The sequence below is a fragment of the Onychomys torridus genome, chromosome 4, assembly GCF_903995425.1.
Source record: "Onychomys torridus chromosome 4, mOncTor1.1, whole genome shotgun sequence".
NCBI lineage: Eukaryota > Metazoa > Chordata > Mammalia > Rodentia > Cricetidae > Onychomys > Onychomys torridus.
Window position 1 is genome coordinate 151,080,983 of NC_050446.1, and position 18,923 is coordinate 151,099,905.

The 18,923-nt window shown below is 41.9% G+C and overlaps 1 protein-coding gene across 2 annotated transcripts in view; it reads left to right on the forward strand.

The window, feature by feature from the left end:
- The window catches only part of Kif16b (kinesin family member 16B), a 282,233-nt gene that overhangs the window by 41,155 nt on the left and 222,155 nt on the right, over nucleotides 1-18,923 (forward strand). For both annotated transcript variants that reach the window (XM_036184603.1, XM_036184605.1), the window contains exons 4-10: nucleotides 3,487-3,603; nucleotides 6,201-6,298; nucleotides 6,954-7,063; nucleotides 10,577-10,719; nucleotides 12,107-12,275; nucleotides 12,441-12,572; nucleotides 13,658-13,833. In XM_036184603.1, coding sequence (XP_036040496.1) covers nucleotides 3,487-3,603; nucleotides 6,201-6,298; nucleotides 6,954-7,063; nucleotides 10,577-10,719; nucleotides 12,107-12,275; nucleotides 12,441-12,572; nucleotides 13,658-13,833 — 945 coding nt within the window. The remainder of the gene's footprint in view (nucleotides 1-3,486; nucleotides 3,604-6,200; nucleotides 6,299-6,953; nucleotides 7,064-10,576; nucleotides 10,720-12,106; nucleotides 12,276-12,440; nucleotides 12,573-13,657; nucleotides 13,834-18,923) is intronic.

The following is an 18,923-nucleotide window of genomic DNA, read 5'->3' on the forward strand; positions in this document are numbered from 1 at the left end:
CAATTGTTTTAGAATTAGGAAAACAAAAAACAAACAGTGAGTAGTTTAGACCCATAGACTTGTAAATTAAAGACCATTAAATAAGGTCTTAAATTTCTTAATGGTTCTTCAAAACTTCAACAGGAAGCTTTGATCTCTCTCACACTACCTACTTTGCCAGGCTGGAAGGCAGTGTTGTGTTTCAGCAGCGCCCTCTTGTGGTCCATTCCCCACCAGCGAGGCCCTGGGATGTCAGGTCACCCTTGAAAGCAGCTTTCAAGCATTTCCGCATACAGCAAGGCAGATTGGGGTAACTGGGCTAGGGAGGGGTTCAGTCAGAGTTTGGTGCTAGTGGACTCATCGGTGTTTTGAATCTCTCCTCCCATTTGATACAGTAGCAGATGCCAAATCAGTCTGGTGGGGGTGTGACAGGGTAGCCTCTGGAGAGGAGGACAGTCCCTGTTTCTGCATCCTTGTCTGTTCATGGGTGGGTTGGTTGGTGCTGAGGCTGAGCTAGACCTGGTGTCACCTGCAGACCTACCTGTTCGAAATCTGTTCTACCCTGCTGGGGCTTGTCAGTTTGTCAAAAAGCCACCTAGGTGAGCTTCTACTTGCTAACAAAGTAATAACATGGGGAGTGTCACTGGTTTGGTTCAAGGTCTCTGGTTTCTGGTATACCATCATCACTGGATCCACACTGAAACTCCTCTGGGATATCCCGTGGCCATCCCTGCGGATATCGTCGGTCCACAGGAACAGCCTCTTCACAAGCTCCAGCAGGTCCTAGATGGGGTATAGGTTAGGGTGGGCCAATCCAAGGCCTGGTTGTGGGCCAGGCTGATAGCTGAGCTGGTCAGTCCAGGCCACTGGGGTCATTTGTTTGAGACAAGGGGGCAGAGCCAGCTCCTCTGCTGCCATGTCAGCAGGATAGATAGATAGGTTCTCCCTGGCCTGTGGTGAGGGGTGGGGCCATCTCTTCCAACTGCAGGGGTCAGCTCTTTCATGAGGCTCTGGGCCAGCTTTTCTAGGCCTGGGTCAGCGTGGCCCTCTGCCCTAGGAAGGATTTAAATTGTGGAGACATTTGAGTCTGGTTTAACTCTTTTCTGTGACTTATTTTGCCTTAGTCTGGACTGTGAGAAATGCCCCTTCCTTATCTTCTGAAATGTCTGTGGAAGACTTTTTGTTTTTGCTCCTATCTGAGAGCATTGGAGAAAAAGAACTTTTACTTACAGTTCATATGTATTAGTGAATGGAGCCTGAAGCTCATGGTCTGCATCCCTGAGTCTCCCTGGGGTTCTTGCTTCACAAACGTTTGGGGATATATCCTTTCAGCTAGCACCAGGGCCTTGTGAATTTAGTGGATGTGGCCAAGGCCCCTGTAATGAGGGTGTAGACCCAGCTCTGCTACTCACTGCCGAGGGCCTGAATACTGGCCTTCCCTGTCAGCTTCCTCATCTGAGGGCTTGCAGCCCTTTTCCCCTTTGAATTACTACATGAGCCTGTGGCAGTGCCCAGGAAATGTGAGCTAGTGTCACAGCTGGGCATTGAATAAGTCCTTAGACTGATCAGAAAATAACAGTGTCTAAAGCTGAAATGGGTAAAACTTAACTGAGAATAAATGGCTTTAGCCATTTGTGGAAGAACTTCAGTTGAAATTATACTTAGTGAAGTTTTACTGGTCGATCTGATGGAAGTGCAAACAGGATGGAGGGAAGAAAGCCTGAGTTCATTTAGCTATATTTTTGTTACAATGTGGATGTCAGCTGAACGGTCAGCAGACTGCTATGGTCAGGGGTGCAGTACTCACTTGAGAAGTTTTTCAGTGTACTGATTCCTGGGCTCACATTTCACTGGATGGAATTGCTGGCCTGGCCACTGGGATTATGGAGAGATTTCATCATACTCTCATGGGACCTATCTAGGATTTGCTGCTCGGGGTAGTTTGGGAGAAATAGCTTTCTGGGTCTCCAGATTTTGGCTCAGAGGGCTCATGACTGTCAGAGTCCCCCACTTGCTCAGTTTTTTCCTCAGCTCTGACTGTGAACCTGATAACATTCATTCTATGGCATCTCTAGCTGCCAATGTGTTGTTCATATCTTAAATAGTCTTATTAATAGAAAACCCTGATCCAGATATTGAGGTAAAAGCTGAAAGATCAGAAAAGCAGAGCAAGCCACAGTAAACCTCACCTCACCAACTCTTCAGCCGATCCAAAAAGCCTCTAAGTCCTCACTGGAAAGGCCTCAGCCAAAAAAAAAAAAAAAAAAAAAAAAAAAAAAAAGCCTTTAGTTCCTGTCTCCTTATGCCTTATATACTTATATATGCCCTGCCATATTACATCCTAGGATTAAAGATGTATGTGCTTCCCAAGGCATGAGATCTCAAGTGCTGGGATTAAAGATGTATGCTACCACTGCCTGGCTCTGTTTTCTTTCCTAGACTGAAGCAATCTCATGTAGTCCAGGGTGGCCTTGAACTCATAGAGATCCAGATGGATCTCTGCCTCTGGAGTGCTAGGGTCAAGGGTGTGTGGCACCACTGCCTGACCTCTATGTCTAATCTAGTGGCTGGCTCTGTCCTCTGATCCTCAGGCGAGCTTTAGTAGGGTACAAAATATATTACCACACCAATGTGTCTACTTTTTTGTAGCAGAGATGTTTGAGGGGGCCTTGGTGTGCTGGGCTTAGTGGACAGTGAGGCATCAACAGAGCTTTGACTTGTTCCTTCTTAGCTTGGTATAATAGGGTGGCTTCACATTTTAACCTGTCTCATTTACCTTAACTGTCCTCCGGGAGCATTTGTGCTTCATCCTCTTTACCCTCCCCTCCCCCCCCCAATAGCAATTATGTGGGGCATGGGACAGAAACTCAGGTTGTGGATGTGACCCTCTGGTCTCCCTACTATGTCTACAAGTATTTGAATAAATATCCAAACAGGAAAATACACTGGGACCCAGTTGTGAGGGAGCCCAGACATTCACCACCCTGCCCCCAGTACTCTGCTACCCCAGGTCTCCTAGAGACTTATCTTGAGGAACATTGGCCCTGAGAAATGAAGGCTTTGATTTGGTAGGATTCAGGCAATAATTTCTGGCTACTGTGACCTTTAGGTTTTGAATATTAATTTCTGGAGGCTCTGATAAGATGAATAGCTTTACACATTATGCAGTTCTGAATTTTAACATCACATGTTAAAAACCTTTGCTTCTAGACACAGTTGCCACTTGGCCTTGTTTACATTTTTATTTCAGAAATCATTTGCTAACTTAAGTAGGAAAAAGGATGGTGTTGCTTTTTGCTTGCTTGGAAAGTTTACTTTTGATTAAAAACTGGGGTGCATACATATTCTGTTGTTACAGCTCAGCAGTGATTTATTTTTATGCTGTAATCCTTAAAGATGAAAGTAACATTCAAGAATATTGTCAACACTGCAGGGACTTTTATTAAAATCCATGGTACTTGCATCCTTTGTGTTTATATATATGTATATATATATTTTTTCTTTTAGGTTTTCAAAACTCTGGGCACAGATGTCGTGAAATCTGCATTTGAAGGTTATAATGCTTGTGTCTTTGCATATGGGCAAACTGGATCCGGAAAGTCCTACACTATGATGGGAAATTCTGTACGTTGTTTAGTTGTTTATATGCTATATGGGAAGGAGGATTCTCATTATCTTTCTCTGGAGTGATAGAATTATCTCTTATCTACTAGGTCTGTACCAACTTTTCCTGTTCTGATCTTCCTTTAGTACTAAGAAGATAAAACTCAGTAATAAGCTGAACTAAATTTCCTTGGAGAGATTTGAAATTAGAAATAGTTTTACGTTATAAGCACGAATAATGGGTGCAAGTCCCAGTTCGTTTCTTCTTTTGAAGGCCTTATAATCTTATCAAGAAAGTAATTTATTCTTCTTTTCTGCCAGCATAATAGTTTGAATAAAATTATTAAAGTCTGTTCTTTTTAAAATTATTCAGAACATTTTCCCTAAGAATAGCACTAAAAGGAAAATCTAGCATTTTGATGGAAAGGTGGTATATACATGAAAAAGTTGGTATTAAGGAGCCCTTACAACTTATATGGTTATAAACACAGCATCTACAGTTTAGAAATTAATTGGTGTAAATTGACAGGCACTTGTATTTGCACCAGAATGTGGAGAAGTGCAATGTAGATAAAATAAATTTGGACATGATATGATGGTGTGCACTTGTAATCCCAGCTTCTTGGGAGGCTGATGCAGGATGATCACAAACTTCAGACCATCCTGGTGAACTTAGAGAGATCAAAAACAAAAACAAAAAAACAAAAACAAAAACAAAAGACTGGGAATGTAGCTTCATAGCTCAGTGGTGAGACACCTACACAGCATACTCAAGGCCCTGATTGTGTCTCTGACAACACATAAAACAAACAAAAAAAGCATAAACAACCCATGAAGAAGTACTTAAGACTTAGTGGTACATATTTAATTTTTTCAGGTATGAGCAAGAACTCTGTTCAGTAAGGCCAAACCTGTGTGTGTTTTAGATGTAGACACTGAATGGTTTAGGGACCCCTGCCAGCAGGCACAGTAATGTCTTCATTGCTCAAGGTTTGGTGGTCCATGGAAGCATGGTATTGAAGGGGAAGAAATCTTCTTAAGGACATCATTTCAGTGCCTGGAACCTAGTTTCTCAAGCCCAGCTTTTGTGTTTACATGGGAAGTACGGCACTGAGCTCATGTTACAAGGCCAGAAGGCAGGAAGGGCGAGGGAGAGAGATAGTACACCTCAGATTTCCCATCCACTTTAGTCACTAGTTTCCTCTTCTTGCTTTCCTACTGAACTTTTTGGGGAAAAAAACAACTCTAAAAATGAAATTTCCATATCAGTTTTCCACTAGCCACTTTATACGAGACATTTTCAAAGCACTCCTAAATGGCAGGTGCTTTTTCTCTGCCCTTGTAGGTAAGTATGGCTTCAGTATTCTAGTTTCTTATTTTAAAGTAAGAAAGACAACTTGGGGTGGAAGTATCAGTTGTCTTTGGTAACAGCTTGTACCAATTGAATGGTAGCTACAAAGGGGAAAAATGCCTTGAAGCAGCGGTAATGATAGTTCTTCAGTTCTTTGAGGGGCAGTTGAGTGGAGGTAGGAAAGGACTGGCCAAGAATGCATGGCTGCTCTGAGGTCTGGGTTGTTCTGAGGTCTGGGTTCCCTAATGAGAGCATTTTGCTGGATGCAGAGTGTCTTAGTTTGGGTTGCTATTACTATGATGAAACAGCATGACCAAAAGCAAGTGGCCGCGGGGGTGGGGGGTGGGGGGTGGGGGGTGTTTGCCTTACACTTCCACATCCATAGTTCATCACTGAAGGAAGTCAGGATAGGAACTCAAGCAGGGAAGGAACCTGGAGGCAGGAGCTGATGCAGATACCATGGAGGAGTGCTGCTTATTGGCTTGCCCATCATGACTTGCTCAGCCTGCTTTCTTATAGAACCCAGAACCACCAGTCCAGAGGTGGTTCCATCCACAATGGACTGGGGCCCACCCCCATCACTTATTAAGAAAATGCCTTTGTATGCTTAGAGCCTAATTTTATGGAGGCATTTTTTCAACTGAGGCTCCCTTTTCTCAGATGACTCTATCTTGTGTCTAGTTGACAGAAAACTAGCCAGTACATAGAATGTTGCTCACAGACTTGTTCATGTGTCCTGAACAATGTTATATACCCACATTGCTTAGTGTTATGGTGAATTTGCTCTTCCTAAGAGGAACCTTGCAGGGATTGCTGTACCAAAGGAAGGCTGTCTTCCACAGTTTAATGTGCTTCTGCCACCTACATTTTAAGATGCTTATCTGGAGGACTTTATAAGGTTGTTTTGGTCAGTGTTTCTTTTCTGCATAGTATGCATTATCTCTGTTGTCATTTAACTAGATATTTTTAAGATGTATTGTACCTTATAAACTATATTCTTTGATAGAGAAAAAGTCTCCTAATCCTTGCAAGCCATTGTTAGCTGGTTTAACATCCGATAAATGTATATTATCCTAATCATAACATTTAGAAATTAGAAGGCATTATCCTTTTATTTCAGAATAAGTGGCAGTCCTACAGGGGCTCTTGGTGGAAGGTGTGGGCTTGGCACTCAGGCTTCTAGAGTCCATGCCAGCAAAATGCAAGTTCCTTGTCTGCCCGAATCTAGTTTGAGTGATGGTTGTGACACCCTTCTTCTCCATTTCAGAGCGATTCTGGTTTAATACCTCGGATCTGTGAAGCACTCTTCAGTCGGATAAATGAAACCACTAGATGGGATGAAGCCTCTTTCAGGACCGAAGTCAGGTAGGGCCATGACCTGAGATGTAAAGTTCTGAGGGACCCAGGCTGCTTGACTTGTACAGAGGTCTTGCAGAGAGAAGGATGAAGCTGCATGTGCTGAGGAATGAGCCTGCCCCTTCCTGACCTGAATGTAATGTTAGTTAGGAATAAAACTGAGACTACTTGGGTACAATTTGGGTGTGAAATAGCATTGCTTGATGGAAGCTTTAGTATTTATTCTATTTTTATCTCAAATGGAGTGGGTCCTTGACTTTTGTGAGCTCATGCAGTTCATCTCACTCTTGGCTAAGAAATGTCTGGTTCTCACTGTGGGATCCTGTGAGTTTCACCCTCACATCAGTCTGGGTGCACAGAGCACCTTTTCCTTTCTGTCACCTGAGTCTCTCCAGTGATCTTGAGCAGAGCTGTGCCGACCTGTAGTGCTCAGAGCCAATCATCCTCTTGGTGACTGTGACTCTGGGCAAGCTATTTAAAGCACATCAGACCTCTTGTGTCATATTTATAAAGTGGGGATGATGAAGTACCTACCTTTGGGCCATGGAAATGCATCCTGTGAAGTACACAGCAGAGGTGTAGATGGTTGCCATGTGTGTTGCTTATTGTTATTATTGTCTTAAAGTTATTTTTTTCTAAAATTCATTTTATTTAAAAATTTTAGCTACTTAGAAATTTACAACGAACGTGTGAGAGACCTACTTAGGCGGAAGTCATCTAAAACCTTCAATTTAAGAGTCCGTGAGCATCCCAAAGAAGGACCTTACGTTGAGGGTAAGAAGGAAGTTTCTTGTCTTCATACACTCCCCTGCTTTCCCTTGGGATTGGTGTAAAAATACAAAGTACAGAACTGTGATGATGGCAAGAATTTAAAAAGTTGTTTACTTTTGGAATTTTATTACAGTAAAGGTACCAAGAGCCACCACTATCTCTTGTTTTCTGAATATGCACTTCACTAGGTATTCACTAGGTATTTTGTGAGGCCAACCCATAATTTCCTTTGGCTTAAAAAACTCTCTGGAAATTGGTTTTCCCATCTTTTCCAACAAGATGAGCAAGTCCTGCCCCACCCCCAAACCCGTGTGTCCCAGTGGCGATGCATTTTACTGTGGTACTTTCACCGACCTTATGGTGTTTATCAGAAGAGTTCCCATAGGTGTTCCCTCTTGGTTCTTGGCCTCTGTTGTGAGAGGGTAACCATGGTGGGCTGGGCGCCTACCTCTACACTGTCCCCTTTTGGAATAAAACAGGGAAAATGGTTCACTGAGTATACAAGGTCACAGCAGCTAAGCAATAGCTAGAGAAGCACATTGACGTGCTGGAGAGGTTGCCATTTGAAAATACTTTTCTGATTTGGGTGGGCTTCTCTTTGTGCAGTTTCCTGGCATGTAATGCATGCCACATGAAGGAGTTTAGTCCATACTGTCTTAAGTACAGGTCTGGGAGGTTAGCTTGAGCCTCTGTGAATATAACTTTCAGTGTGTACCCTATGGCATGCAATTAGTAGCCGTGCAAACCAGGGTCATACAGTTAAGGTCAGTCTTGGTCAAAGAATCTGACCAGCAATTCTAGCATGCAGCTCTGTGGTGTTAAGTTATAGCACTTTGGGGTTTCTGGGCCATGATTGTGGAAATTTATTCAATTTCTGGTCTCTTACTGGTGGCCCTCCCCCTAATACTAACTGAGTTGTGGAGGGTGTTGCATGTAATGTGGTGTAGGGAATTGGCCCTTGCCATTCTGGCTGTGATAAATAATCTTTTTGTCAACTCCATGGGATTTTTGAATTACCATGTAAACAAATCTCTGGCATGTTTATGAGGAATTATCTAAATTACTTTAGTTGAGGTAGGTCAACTTCACCCTCAATGTGGATAGCACCATTCCATGTTCTGGGGACCCAGACTGAAAAAAGTTGAACCCAAGCCTTCACAGCTCCCTGCTTCCTGATTATGGACACGATGTGCTTAGTGAGCAGGTACTTCCTTGTTCTGCCGCCGCAGTACCTTCCCCACTGTGGCTGACGTCTCCCCTGAACTGTGAGCCACCATAAACCTTTCCTCTTCTAAGTCTCCTTGCCAGGTATTTCTTATCCCAGCAGTGAGAGGAGTAACTAATACGCCAGGTTCAGGTCATGTTGTTAGGAGGCTAATTTTGCTCTTCCTAAGGGAACTGAGTAACTGCTAAGGGAATAGCCGAAGGGTGTAGGGATTGCTAATGAAAACGTGCTTTCTTATGATATTTCCATGAAGTGTGCTTCCTTGCTGTCAAGAATGGAACTGGATGTAGGTTTGAAGGTGTACCTTTTTTAGCTCCCTTTTTTTTTAACCTTGAGGTATTCAGTGTGCCAACAGGACCCTGTCTATATTTTAAATTCCCATTTACATTTGTGCTCTTATCTCCCCAGAGAAAGGGGTGTGTTGTGTTGTGTGTGTCTTTTGGGAGTGTAATGGAATACCTATTGCTTTCAGTCTAACAGGACCTTTACATTTTTTTCTTTGTTATAGCAGGTGTTAAAACATAAAATTGATATATGAAGAGAGAATAATTAATCAGGGCAAAAACATCTGCATCTATTGACCTCTATAATTATGATCCTTATAAATTTTTAAATAATGCAATTATTGAAACATTGAGTATGGATTATAGATTGTCTGAAAAGAAAAATTAGCCAGGCAGTGGTGGCACACGCCTGTAATCCCAGCACTCGGGAGGCAGAGGTAGGTGGATCTCTGAGTTCCAGGCCAGCCTGGTCTACAGAGCTAGTCCAGGACAGGCTCCAAAGCTACAGAGAAACCCTGTCTCGAAAAAACAAACAAAACCAAAAAAAGAAAAAAAAAAAACCAAAAAAAGAAAAAATAAAATGTCACCACTCAACTTTTATACCAAAATATTTGAAAAATAAGAATTTACATGTAAAAACTAAATAATGACATGATCACAAGGTACTGTGGGTTTTTTTCCCCCAGAATCTTAGAGGAAGGAAGGTTTTTTTTAAACATTGGACTTAAAACCCAGAAGCCACAGAAGAATAATTTTTTTCCCCCAGTGGTGCTAGGAATCAGAGCCAGGGTCTCCTTTGAGCATGCCAGGCAAGTGCTCAGTGGGACTGGGCTATACCGCCACTCTGAGCTATGGATGAATTTTAAGTGGGAAAAAACATTGCTCAGATTCTTTCATCATGATAGAAAAGCAGAAAGACCCTTACAGGTGATGCTTGTCACCCTCTGGGTGTATACAGAGGGTTTTGGGGAGGGGAAGGGGCCAAGGATGCTTCACATCCTCACTGCTGCTCAGCAAACTGCCCTCTGTGGAGGAGAGCCTTGCAGCAGATGTCGGCATTTCCAACGTCCGTTAATTTAGCAGTTCTCCCTCCATGGATTTCTTTTGTAGCTACATTCCCATAAATTTGAAAAGACCAAATGCACAGAGTATTTAACAGCTTATCCTTGTATTTGGAAATAAAATAAAATAGAAACAACCTCTATGGTCTCAAGAAGTAGTTGGTAAATTGGTGTGGTTCAGAGGTACAGCCATTTCTGTGTAACCTTACGAATGAACACCAGGCCACCCTGTTACAGAGTATTCATAGATGGACTTAAGGAAAAAGCAGGAAGCAAACAATGTTCATTTTATCCTGTGTGTGGGGTTGATGAGAGGGCCTCGTGTGTGTCCCGCACAGTATGCTACCATGTGCATGGAGGAAGAGAGAAGGCAACTTTATATGTGTGTAACTGCCTCAGTCGACATGGACTGTCTTGAAGGCCATGGGGAAACTGGGGACACTGGTTACTTGACAGAAGGGAAGGAAAGAGTTTGCTATGGGGAAAAAGCAGAGGTGCTCTATGAGCTACCTTCTCAAGAAAAGAGAGACAGTAAAAGATTTTTAGTTAAAAAATATTTTCAGGTTTTGTACGGGGTGAGGCATGCATGAGGCTTTTCCTAGGGGTGGAGTGTAACACGAATCTTAAATATTTGTCTACAATGGAGCTTTTATATTCTTATTCCTTATGCCATGATGCTTCTAAGATGTTGCTGTTAATAGCTGACTTTATTCTGGGCACTCTGTGTAATGGAGTGTAATGGACACTCAGATTAGTGCCGAGGCCCATTGAGGCCAACCACCTTGTCCAGCTCTCAGTCTGCATTGCAGTCCACCACTGTGTAGACACACCAGATTGCCAGCCAGGTTGGCAGATGCCTAGTCATGCATGATTCTTAGAGGGAAGTTACTTATTTCCTTCACTACATAACAGAAGGATTCCCTCAACCTTTTCTTTTTCCTTCTAGATTTATCCAAGCATTTAGTCCAGAACTACAGTGATGTAGAAGAACTTATGGATGCAGGGAATATCAACCGTACCACTGCAGCGACCGGGATGAACGACGTCAGTAGCAGGTCTCACGCCATCTTCACTATCAAGTTCACTCAGGTAAGGGCAGCATTGGGCAGAGGCTCCAGGCCTCAGGCCTTTCCTTACTGATTAGCACTAGCTGAGCGCTGATCCTTGTTGAACCAGGAGCAGCAGCAGGCAAAGGTGACTGTCACTTCATTGTTAATTAGAGTTGAACATGTGCTGTGTGCTCAGCTTTTCTGCATTCACAGTGATTTAAAAGTCCTGATGTGTATCTTTAGAAATATTTAGCAGGGTTCTACCTTGTTCTAGGCATAAGAAAAACTTGCTCTGTGCCTAATTAAGCGAAGTTTTCATTGTTATAAGCTCAGTGGGAGATAATAGATTTTGAGGCAGAGCAGCTGGAGGCCGAGGTGAGAAACGGGTGCAGTACATTATCACTCCATGGGCTCCAGTGATGTTGATTATGATTAGAGTAGTATTAGAGGACAGTGAGCACTCAGAGGCACTAATGTAAGACTTCATTATGATCAGGTGGTACTCAGTATCTTGAAGGCGTCTGGGAGTGGCTGAGGGGAAGTAGTCTGTTACCAAACCCGACCACAGGCATACACAGTTTCAAGTCTTCCTGGCTTCAGCAGGTGTTAGGTGTTGGAGTTGTCTGTCCACATTGACAGTGAACACAGCAGAAACAGGCAGGCATCCCCTCACTGATTTGAGGATCAAGGGCAGGGAAATGAGTTGATTCTCCAAGGGCTCTCTGGGCATTCTCGGTGTCCTGCTAGACCTTCAGTTAGAGCCTTGCTTTGCGTTACAGCAGCTTACTGGCTTTTCTTCAGTTTTCTGGTGGATGCTTAACTAGTATGTAGTAGCTGGCTGTAGTTTCTGAAAGGTTTACATGTCCATCAAAATCTGTTTTTTATTATTATTTGTTGCATTTGGCTAAAATATAAAACATAGGTTAAAGGCTTTTTGAAATATAAAGTTCTGATAGGATTCAGAGCAAGGGATTTTATAGTTTGGTATTTTACATCTTTGAAGATTTGGTGTGCTTAATTAAACAGTATCATGATATCTTACATAACTGTCTCATGTTCTGAAGAGCCTTGTGTCTGCAATGCTGAAACTTCCAGAAGAAGAAAGCTAATTGCTTGTTATTTCATTTTCTTTTCCAGTTCCCCTTAGGGGCTGGTTTTATATTGTTTGCTCTCCAATCCTGAGAGTCGTTGTCAGGAGTGAGAGTGGTTTGCCAAATGGACTGGTTCTTCAGAAAGTGTGAGGGTCACATATGGTAGAGTTCTGTTGCATCAGGTTTAATTCAGGCAGATAGCCAATAAAACAACAAAATGAACACCAGAAGTCTACCCGAGAGATCTCCGCTGGGAGTGGAAAGTGATGGGGGTTTGGTCATGGAAAGCATGGAGCCTCTTGTTCTCTTCAGTGTTACGTGCATGTCTTTCCACAGGCAAAATTCGACGCTGAAATGCCATGTGAAACAGTGAGCAAGATCCACCTGGTCGATCTTGCTGGAAGTGAGCGTGCAGATGCCACTGGTGCCACTGGGGTCAGGCTCAAGGAAGGGGGCAATATAAACAAGTCCCTCGTGACTCTGGGAAATGTCATTTCTGCCTTAGGTAGGCTTGAGGTCATCTCCTGCCCTTTTTTGCCTGGGTACTGTGTTAGCTCGAAACACGCCTGTGAATGTTTGTCTCACAAACCCAGGCAGCATGCTCAGGTCTTTAGAGCTAAGTTGGACAAAGCAGGGACTTTGGAATGACCTCTTTCTTTCTTCCCGGCAGCTGATTTATCTCAGGATGCAGCCAACCCTCTTGTGAAGAAGAAGCAAGTTTTTGTGCCTTACAGGGATTCTGTTTTGACTTGGCTGTTGAAAGATAGCCTTGGAGGAAACTCTAAAACCATCATGATTGCCAGTAAGAGTTTAAATTATATCCCTGAGCATCAGTATTTCCTGTGTATTAAGTGTAAATATTTAAGTTGGAAGTGTCTCATTAGGATGCAGCATCTTTTATATCTTAAAGAAAGAAATGTTTCTTCCTGTCTTGAAAATAACATGGGTAGTTTGGAATTTGCAGTTCTATAGACTTGGGCATTGTGGAGGCTGCAGTGGCAGGCAGACATGCTCAGCTTTTCTTTGCTTCAAGTACAAGGCAGGCACTTTGAACTTCACCAGCTTGCAGGAGAATCCTTTACAGAGACAGCAAATAAACAACCCAAGTTTTTTCCATTTAAAATGGTAGATGCAGAATTTAAAATTTAAAATTGAAAGGAAAAACCTAGGAGGTAAGCACAATGGGAATGGTAGTATCTTTTTATAGTTGACCAATTAAGTGAAGAATAAGGATTGAGAAAGCTATGTAGAACAGGAGATTTGCTAAGGGGGTTCAGGATGTGTTACCTCCAGCCTTTCTTCCCTCTCTCTTCCTCCTTTTCCCTTCTCTCCCCTCTGCCCTCTTTCCAGCCCTTGCCCTGCAGTCATTGGTGGCAGCAAGTGAACACAACATGTATTCACCCCAGTCTTTAAGTTAGGTGGAAGTGGGCTGCAGTGCAGAAGTAACCAAAAGGTTCTAGAAGGAAGGAATTTAGTAGCCTACTGATTTTTGAAAAATTGTTGGGCTCTGGGCTTTTACAAATGATGGATTTTTATCACAAATGCCAAAGTATTTTAATTCTTGCTCAATAGAGAAGTGCAACCCTGAAATTTCATGTGATCAACTGAGAAAACCCCTTCCCTGGGAAGGGTTTCTCTCACCCATCTTGAAGTTGTTCAAGTGGCTGATTATAGATGTGACAGGAGCAGAACGACCTTTAATTTGGTATAGTGAATACCCTTCCCTATAAACCTTAGATATTTTTTTAAATATTCATTACTGTGGCAATGAATATTTAGTCTTTCTTGTGACCTGGGGTTGATCTGACTTTTAAATTACAAACCAACTTTGTGTTAAATGAAACATGGAATGCTAGATGAATTATTTTTTGTATTCATTCTTCACAGCCATTTCACCTGCTGATGTCAATTATGGAGAAACCCTAAGTACCCTTCGCTATGCAAATAGAGCCAAAAACATCATCAACAAGCCTACCATTAATGAGGATGCCAACGTCAAACTCATCCGTGAGCTGCGAGCTGAAATAGCCAGGCTGAAAACCCTGCTCGCTCAAGGGAATCAGGTTGAGTTTTTCTGAGATTTATAGATAATTTTCTTTGAGTAATGGCATCTATTTCTAGCTCTTAATGAGACAATTATCTTGTGGTATTGATTTGAGTAAATAAGTGCTAAGTAAAGCTTCGGATGAGTTAGCGAGTCTCTATATCAGCTTCCTTTTGGCCTTTGCATTCCACATGCATTCTGGGTGTAAGATTTTATCCATCAAGCCTTAAATGATTAACCATCTAATAGTTATCAATTATGGATGGAAATTTAGCATGCAACAGGATTAGTGGTGTAATCTCCAGTAGTAAAATGAAATTTAGACACTTAAAATAATATTTAAAATTCTACCCATGGACTTTATGGCACTAAGTGCATTTTAATAGAGGGGATGTGTTTGAACACCTTTCTGAGTCTCGGTCTCACTTTAGCCATGCCATAGCTGACTCAGTGGTGCCTCTGATGCTCTTCTCTATGGCCTTGCATGATTATTGAAATGGCCTCACTTCAGGATCTTTTGAATTCCAGAGAAGCTGTGTCTTTTTGTTTCTAACAGTCTGAGCATGTTCCTGCAGGGTTATACTCTGTGAGGACTGTGTGAGCTAAGTTCCAGATGGATCAGGTACTACTGTGAAGAAAGGCCATCCTTGAAAGAAAATCAGAGATAGTGTTATCAGTCTTGTTATGAGAAAGAAAATCAGTCGATGTTAGGAAATAAAATGAAGATACATTTATTTCATCCTGTGTTCTTAGGCCATGTGTGGACATCTTAAGTCTGTCATTATACAACCCCATTTGTGTAAATGGGAAGTGCTCAGCATTTTCCCTATAAGAGTATATGGTACTCCACACTCTTGATAGCTTGTAAATGGTTTGAACAGTAGAAATGTTGTCAAAATGAAAACTCAGTTTCCTGTGTCCTGAAATCTGCCTGATAGTCCCTTCCCACGAGATGGCAGATGGCAGACTGCAGTCAAACAGGACTCCTTCATTGTACTTAAAAATATCTGCGTACACACTTCTGTTTGTGATGTCAGGCCTCTGGTGTGAAAGGGAGTTGTCAGCAGAATGTGATATCAGGAACCACAGTACTTGTTTCTATTTATATACTGCTATTGGAATCCTTTATCTGTGTTTTGGAAACATTATTTGTCTGAAGTAAGCCTTTTAAATGATTAATATGTGAAGGAAAGCATTTGAAAAAGCCTACATGCCCCTGCTTTCACTTGATCTTATGAGAGACTGTTGAGGGAGAGTGGGTATGCATGTGCCATGGTACCCATATGGGGGTCAGAAGACAGTTTTCAGATTTGGTTCTCTCCTTTCGTCGTGTGAGTTCCTAGGCTTGAATTCCCATCATCAGGGTTGGTGGCAAGTGCCTTTACCCACTGTCTTAGCTAGCTAGGGTTATTATTGCTGTAATGAGACACTGTGATCAAAGGCAACTTTGGGAGGAAAGGGTTTATTTGGCTTATACTTCCACATCACTGTTCATCACTGAAGGAAATCAGGACAGGAACTCAGTCAGGGAGGCCAGGGAGGACTGCTGCTTACTGGCTTGCTCTCCATGGTTTTCTCAGCCCCCTTCCTTCCTTCCTTCCTTCCTTCCTCCCTTCCCTCCCTTCTTCCTTCCTTCCTTCTTTCCTTCTTTCCTTCCTTCCCTCCCTTCCTCTCTCCTTTTTATTTTTCAGGTGAAAGGCAAACAGCAGACTCATTTATTCAGTAATAGCCTGGTTTCTTATAGAATGGCACCACCCACAATGGGCTGTGCCCCCATCAATTACTAATTAAGAAAATGCCTTATAGGCTTGCTTATAGCCCTATCATATGGAAACATTTTCTTAATTAAGGTTCCCTGCTCTCAGATGACTTTAGCTTGTGTCAAGTTAACATAAAACTACCAGCACCCACTGAGCCCCGCCTTGTGTTTGCCCTTATGTGGTTGTGGTTGTGTTGTGTGCTTGTTGTTGTTTTTGTTTATTCCCCTTATTTCTTAGCCATACCTGCATTGTGAAATTGTAAAATTCTTGTCTATGAGATACAGATTTTAAACTAAGGTGGAAGGTGCCTGAGGACCAACACTCAAAGTTGTCCTCTGACCTCCCAAATGTGCACGCGCATGCGTACACACACACACACACACACACACACACACACACACACACACCATTCCCCTTTCAATCTCTCTCTAAAATAATTGTGAGTAAATCTTTCTGAGAGCATTCCTCTATTTCTAGAATATTCTATTTTAATGTTTCTATAGTTTTTTGAGAGTGTTAATTTAACTTCCATTTTTAGAATTGTTTATTTAAGCAAAGCTAAATAAAAATCAGTTCTTATTTTTAGTAATTTTAGTAATTTTGTGTATTGCCATTGCAGAGATCATCTGCCAAACACTTAAAAATACAATTTGATAAAACAGAAAGATTCTGACAGAACTCTATGTGTATATATGTATGTAAATGTGTACAGAGAATTTTTACAGGAGTGTATATAAGTACAGAAAAATGCATCGTGTATACATAGTTGCATGGATTTAGAAGTCCCCCATCTCCTTGTACTCATCTTGAGATTAGAGCTTCACCATTCCCTAGGAGCCACAGCCACGCTTAGTGCTCTAGCCAGAACCCACCTCCCATCCTCTCGGGGTACCCACCTGCCTGACCATTTGAGGCAGAGCTTTTGGGTCTGCTTGCTTTTGCTTTTTATGTATATGGAATCTTGCAGTGTGTATTATTTGGATCCAATGTGTTCATGAGGTTCATCCATGTTGTGGCATGTAGGTGAGGACCTACTTACTCTTATTTCTGTTTGTATTCCATTACACAAACAATTCCTAGTTCATCTGTCTGTCAATTTTTGATTTACTTTTTGAGGGCTTCCTATTTGGTGTTATTATGTTTGTTGTGGACCTTTAAATGCCTTTTAGTACACATATAGATGTGGGGCTTATGCCTAAGAAGACTTGGTCAGAGGTATACATATCATATGTATAACTTCAAGAGGTGGCACCAGTATAAAGTAGTTATACTCTTCCTTTTCCCCGTCAACATACGTCAGTACCAGTTTAGTCTCTGCAGGTCTTTGTCTACACTTGATGCTATCCACTTGTCATTAGCCATTTTGATGGATATGTATCACAGAATGCTTTTACTTTGTACTTTGCACATTTTGAATGAAGTTGACCTCTAGGTGAATTCTCTTATCAAGTGTTTTGTTGCATTTACAAATATTTCCACTTTTCATTTTATAGAAAAAAATTTCAACTCCCTAATCTTCCACAAATGTATCTAGGAAAGAGTAAATTAATAAAAAATATAAATGAAATGAACAATTACACTTAAGCAAAGAAAACAGTGGGGCAAAAAGATGGAGGTACAATGGACTCCTCACTTTTGTAGCCAGGCCTGGTGTTAGAATGTAAATAGTAGAACAACTTCGTAGGCTTTTAAGAGAGGTGTGTATGAACAAGAACACAGAGTAAAGTGCTTGTAGGAATAGGCAGAGTCCTATCAGTTAACTCACAGAGGAGGAGACTGATGCAGAAAGAGTAGCACATTTAGCTCTAGAAAAGATTACTTTGTCATGAATAAAGTGCAGTTCACAATTAAAATCAGACAGGACATCAACTTCCCTGAAGGAAAACACGAAACAGTTGGAAATAGAGGAGACAGAGCCACATGCCTTTGTCACAGAGACTGCTCTCACTCTGTGAGAGCACAGGCAGGCAGAATTGAGTGGGGATTAGCAGGTGCACATAACATCATGGGTGTCGGCTGAAATCAACACAGCTCAAGAAGGAGGCCGCAGCTCAGGCAGTCTAGCCCTACTTTCTTTGCTACGACAAGAACAAGTACAAATAAAAGCATCACAACCCAACAGGAAAGGGAGGAAATAATGTGAGCACAGATTGTAGAAAAATAGTTTCAGATTGCTTCCTGAATATGTGAAAAATGTCCAATACAATGAATACCATTGACTACATAGCATCTTGGCAAGAGTGTTAGGGTTTAGTTTAACTTTTGTATCTGTAAACCTGATAAAAGTGGGATGCCAGCTGTATAACCAGGCAACACTTATAATAATAAAAATAATCTCCTAATTGATGAATTTCATCCAAGTTAAGATAGACAATATATAAATTTAAGATGGCAGCTGAGAAGCTGTACCTTTAGGTCCCCTGAGGCAAGGGACTCCTATAAGTGGGCATATACCCCAGAAGGCCTCTGGAAGGTGTGCCCCTGGTATTTTCACTGCTGTGGTCTGTGGATTTCAAAACCAAGGTGGGCTGTATACATGCCCATGTAAATCTCCATCCTGCATGTGGATAGCTGAAGGAGTGCTCTAGATACTGTCATTAGGCTCTTGCTTCTGAGTTCGACACTTGTGTTTCCTTACCGAGCAGCTATGTCCTTGTTGATCACAGAGTCCAAGTGTGGCTCACAGTCATCCTGCTAGATTGAATGTTTAACTGAATCTAAGAAGACCTAAGAAAGAGTAGAAATGAAAACCGTGCTGGTACTGTAGGGAACAGTCACCTGATGGCTAAGGAGTTCCCCTTGAGGAAATTTAGTCTGTTGATCTGGTCATGTATATTGTGGGCAGTTGGTACAAGGACAGCTACTGTAGCATTGCTGGGAAAGCAAATGATTAGCGAAACCTGCATTTACATCAGTCAGGGAAGCACCAACAGCAACTACAGGATATTCATGCAGTGACTACCAAACAATGGAAATGAAATCATTAATTAGAAAAGAAAAAGGTTTATATTGTTTAAATATAAACAATATGTTCCTCATATATTGTATTTAAAAAAGCAATAATCAGGATAATTGGCTAATCCATTTTCACTTATGATAACACAACAAAAACATGGTTCCATTCAATTAAGAAAGAATGCTTGCCTATGCTGGACCCCTTCTGTTTGTTCCTGTGACATCTCTGGCAGCAAGAACAGCAGACTGAACAGGAGGACACTCCTGCCACTCCGGCCCAGGCTTAATTATTAGACATGCAACTGAAACCCCATGCTGTCCACTTGTCTTAGGTTCTTACCTGATTTTGGTATTTATGACTTCGGATTTTACCCATCTGCAGCATGGCTGGGCC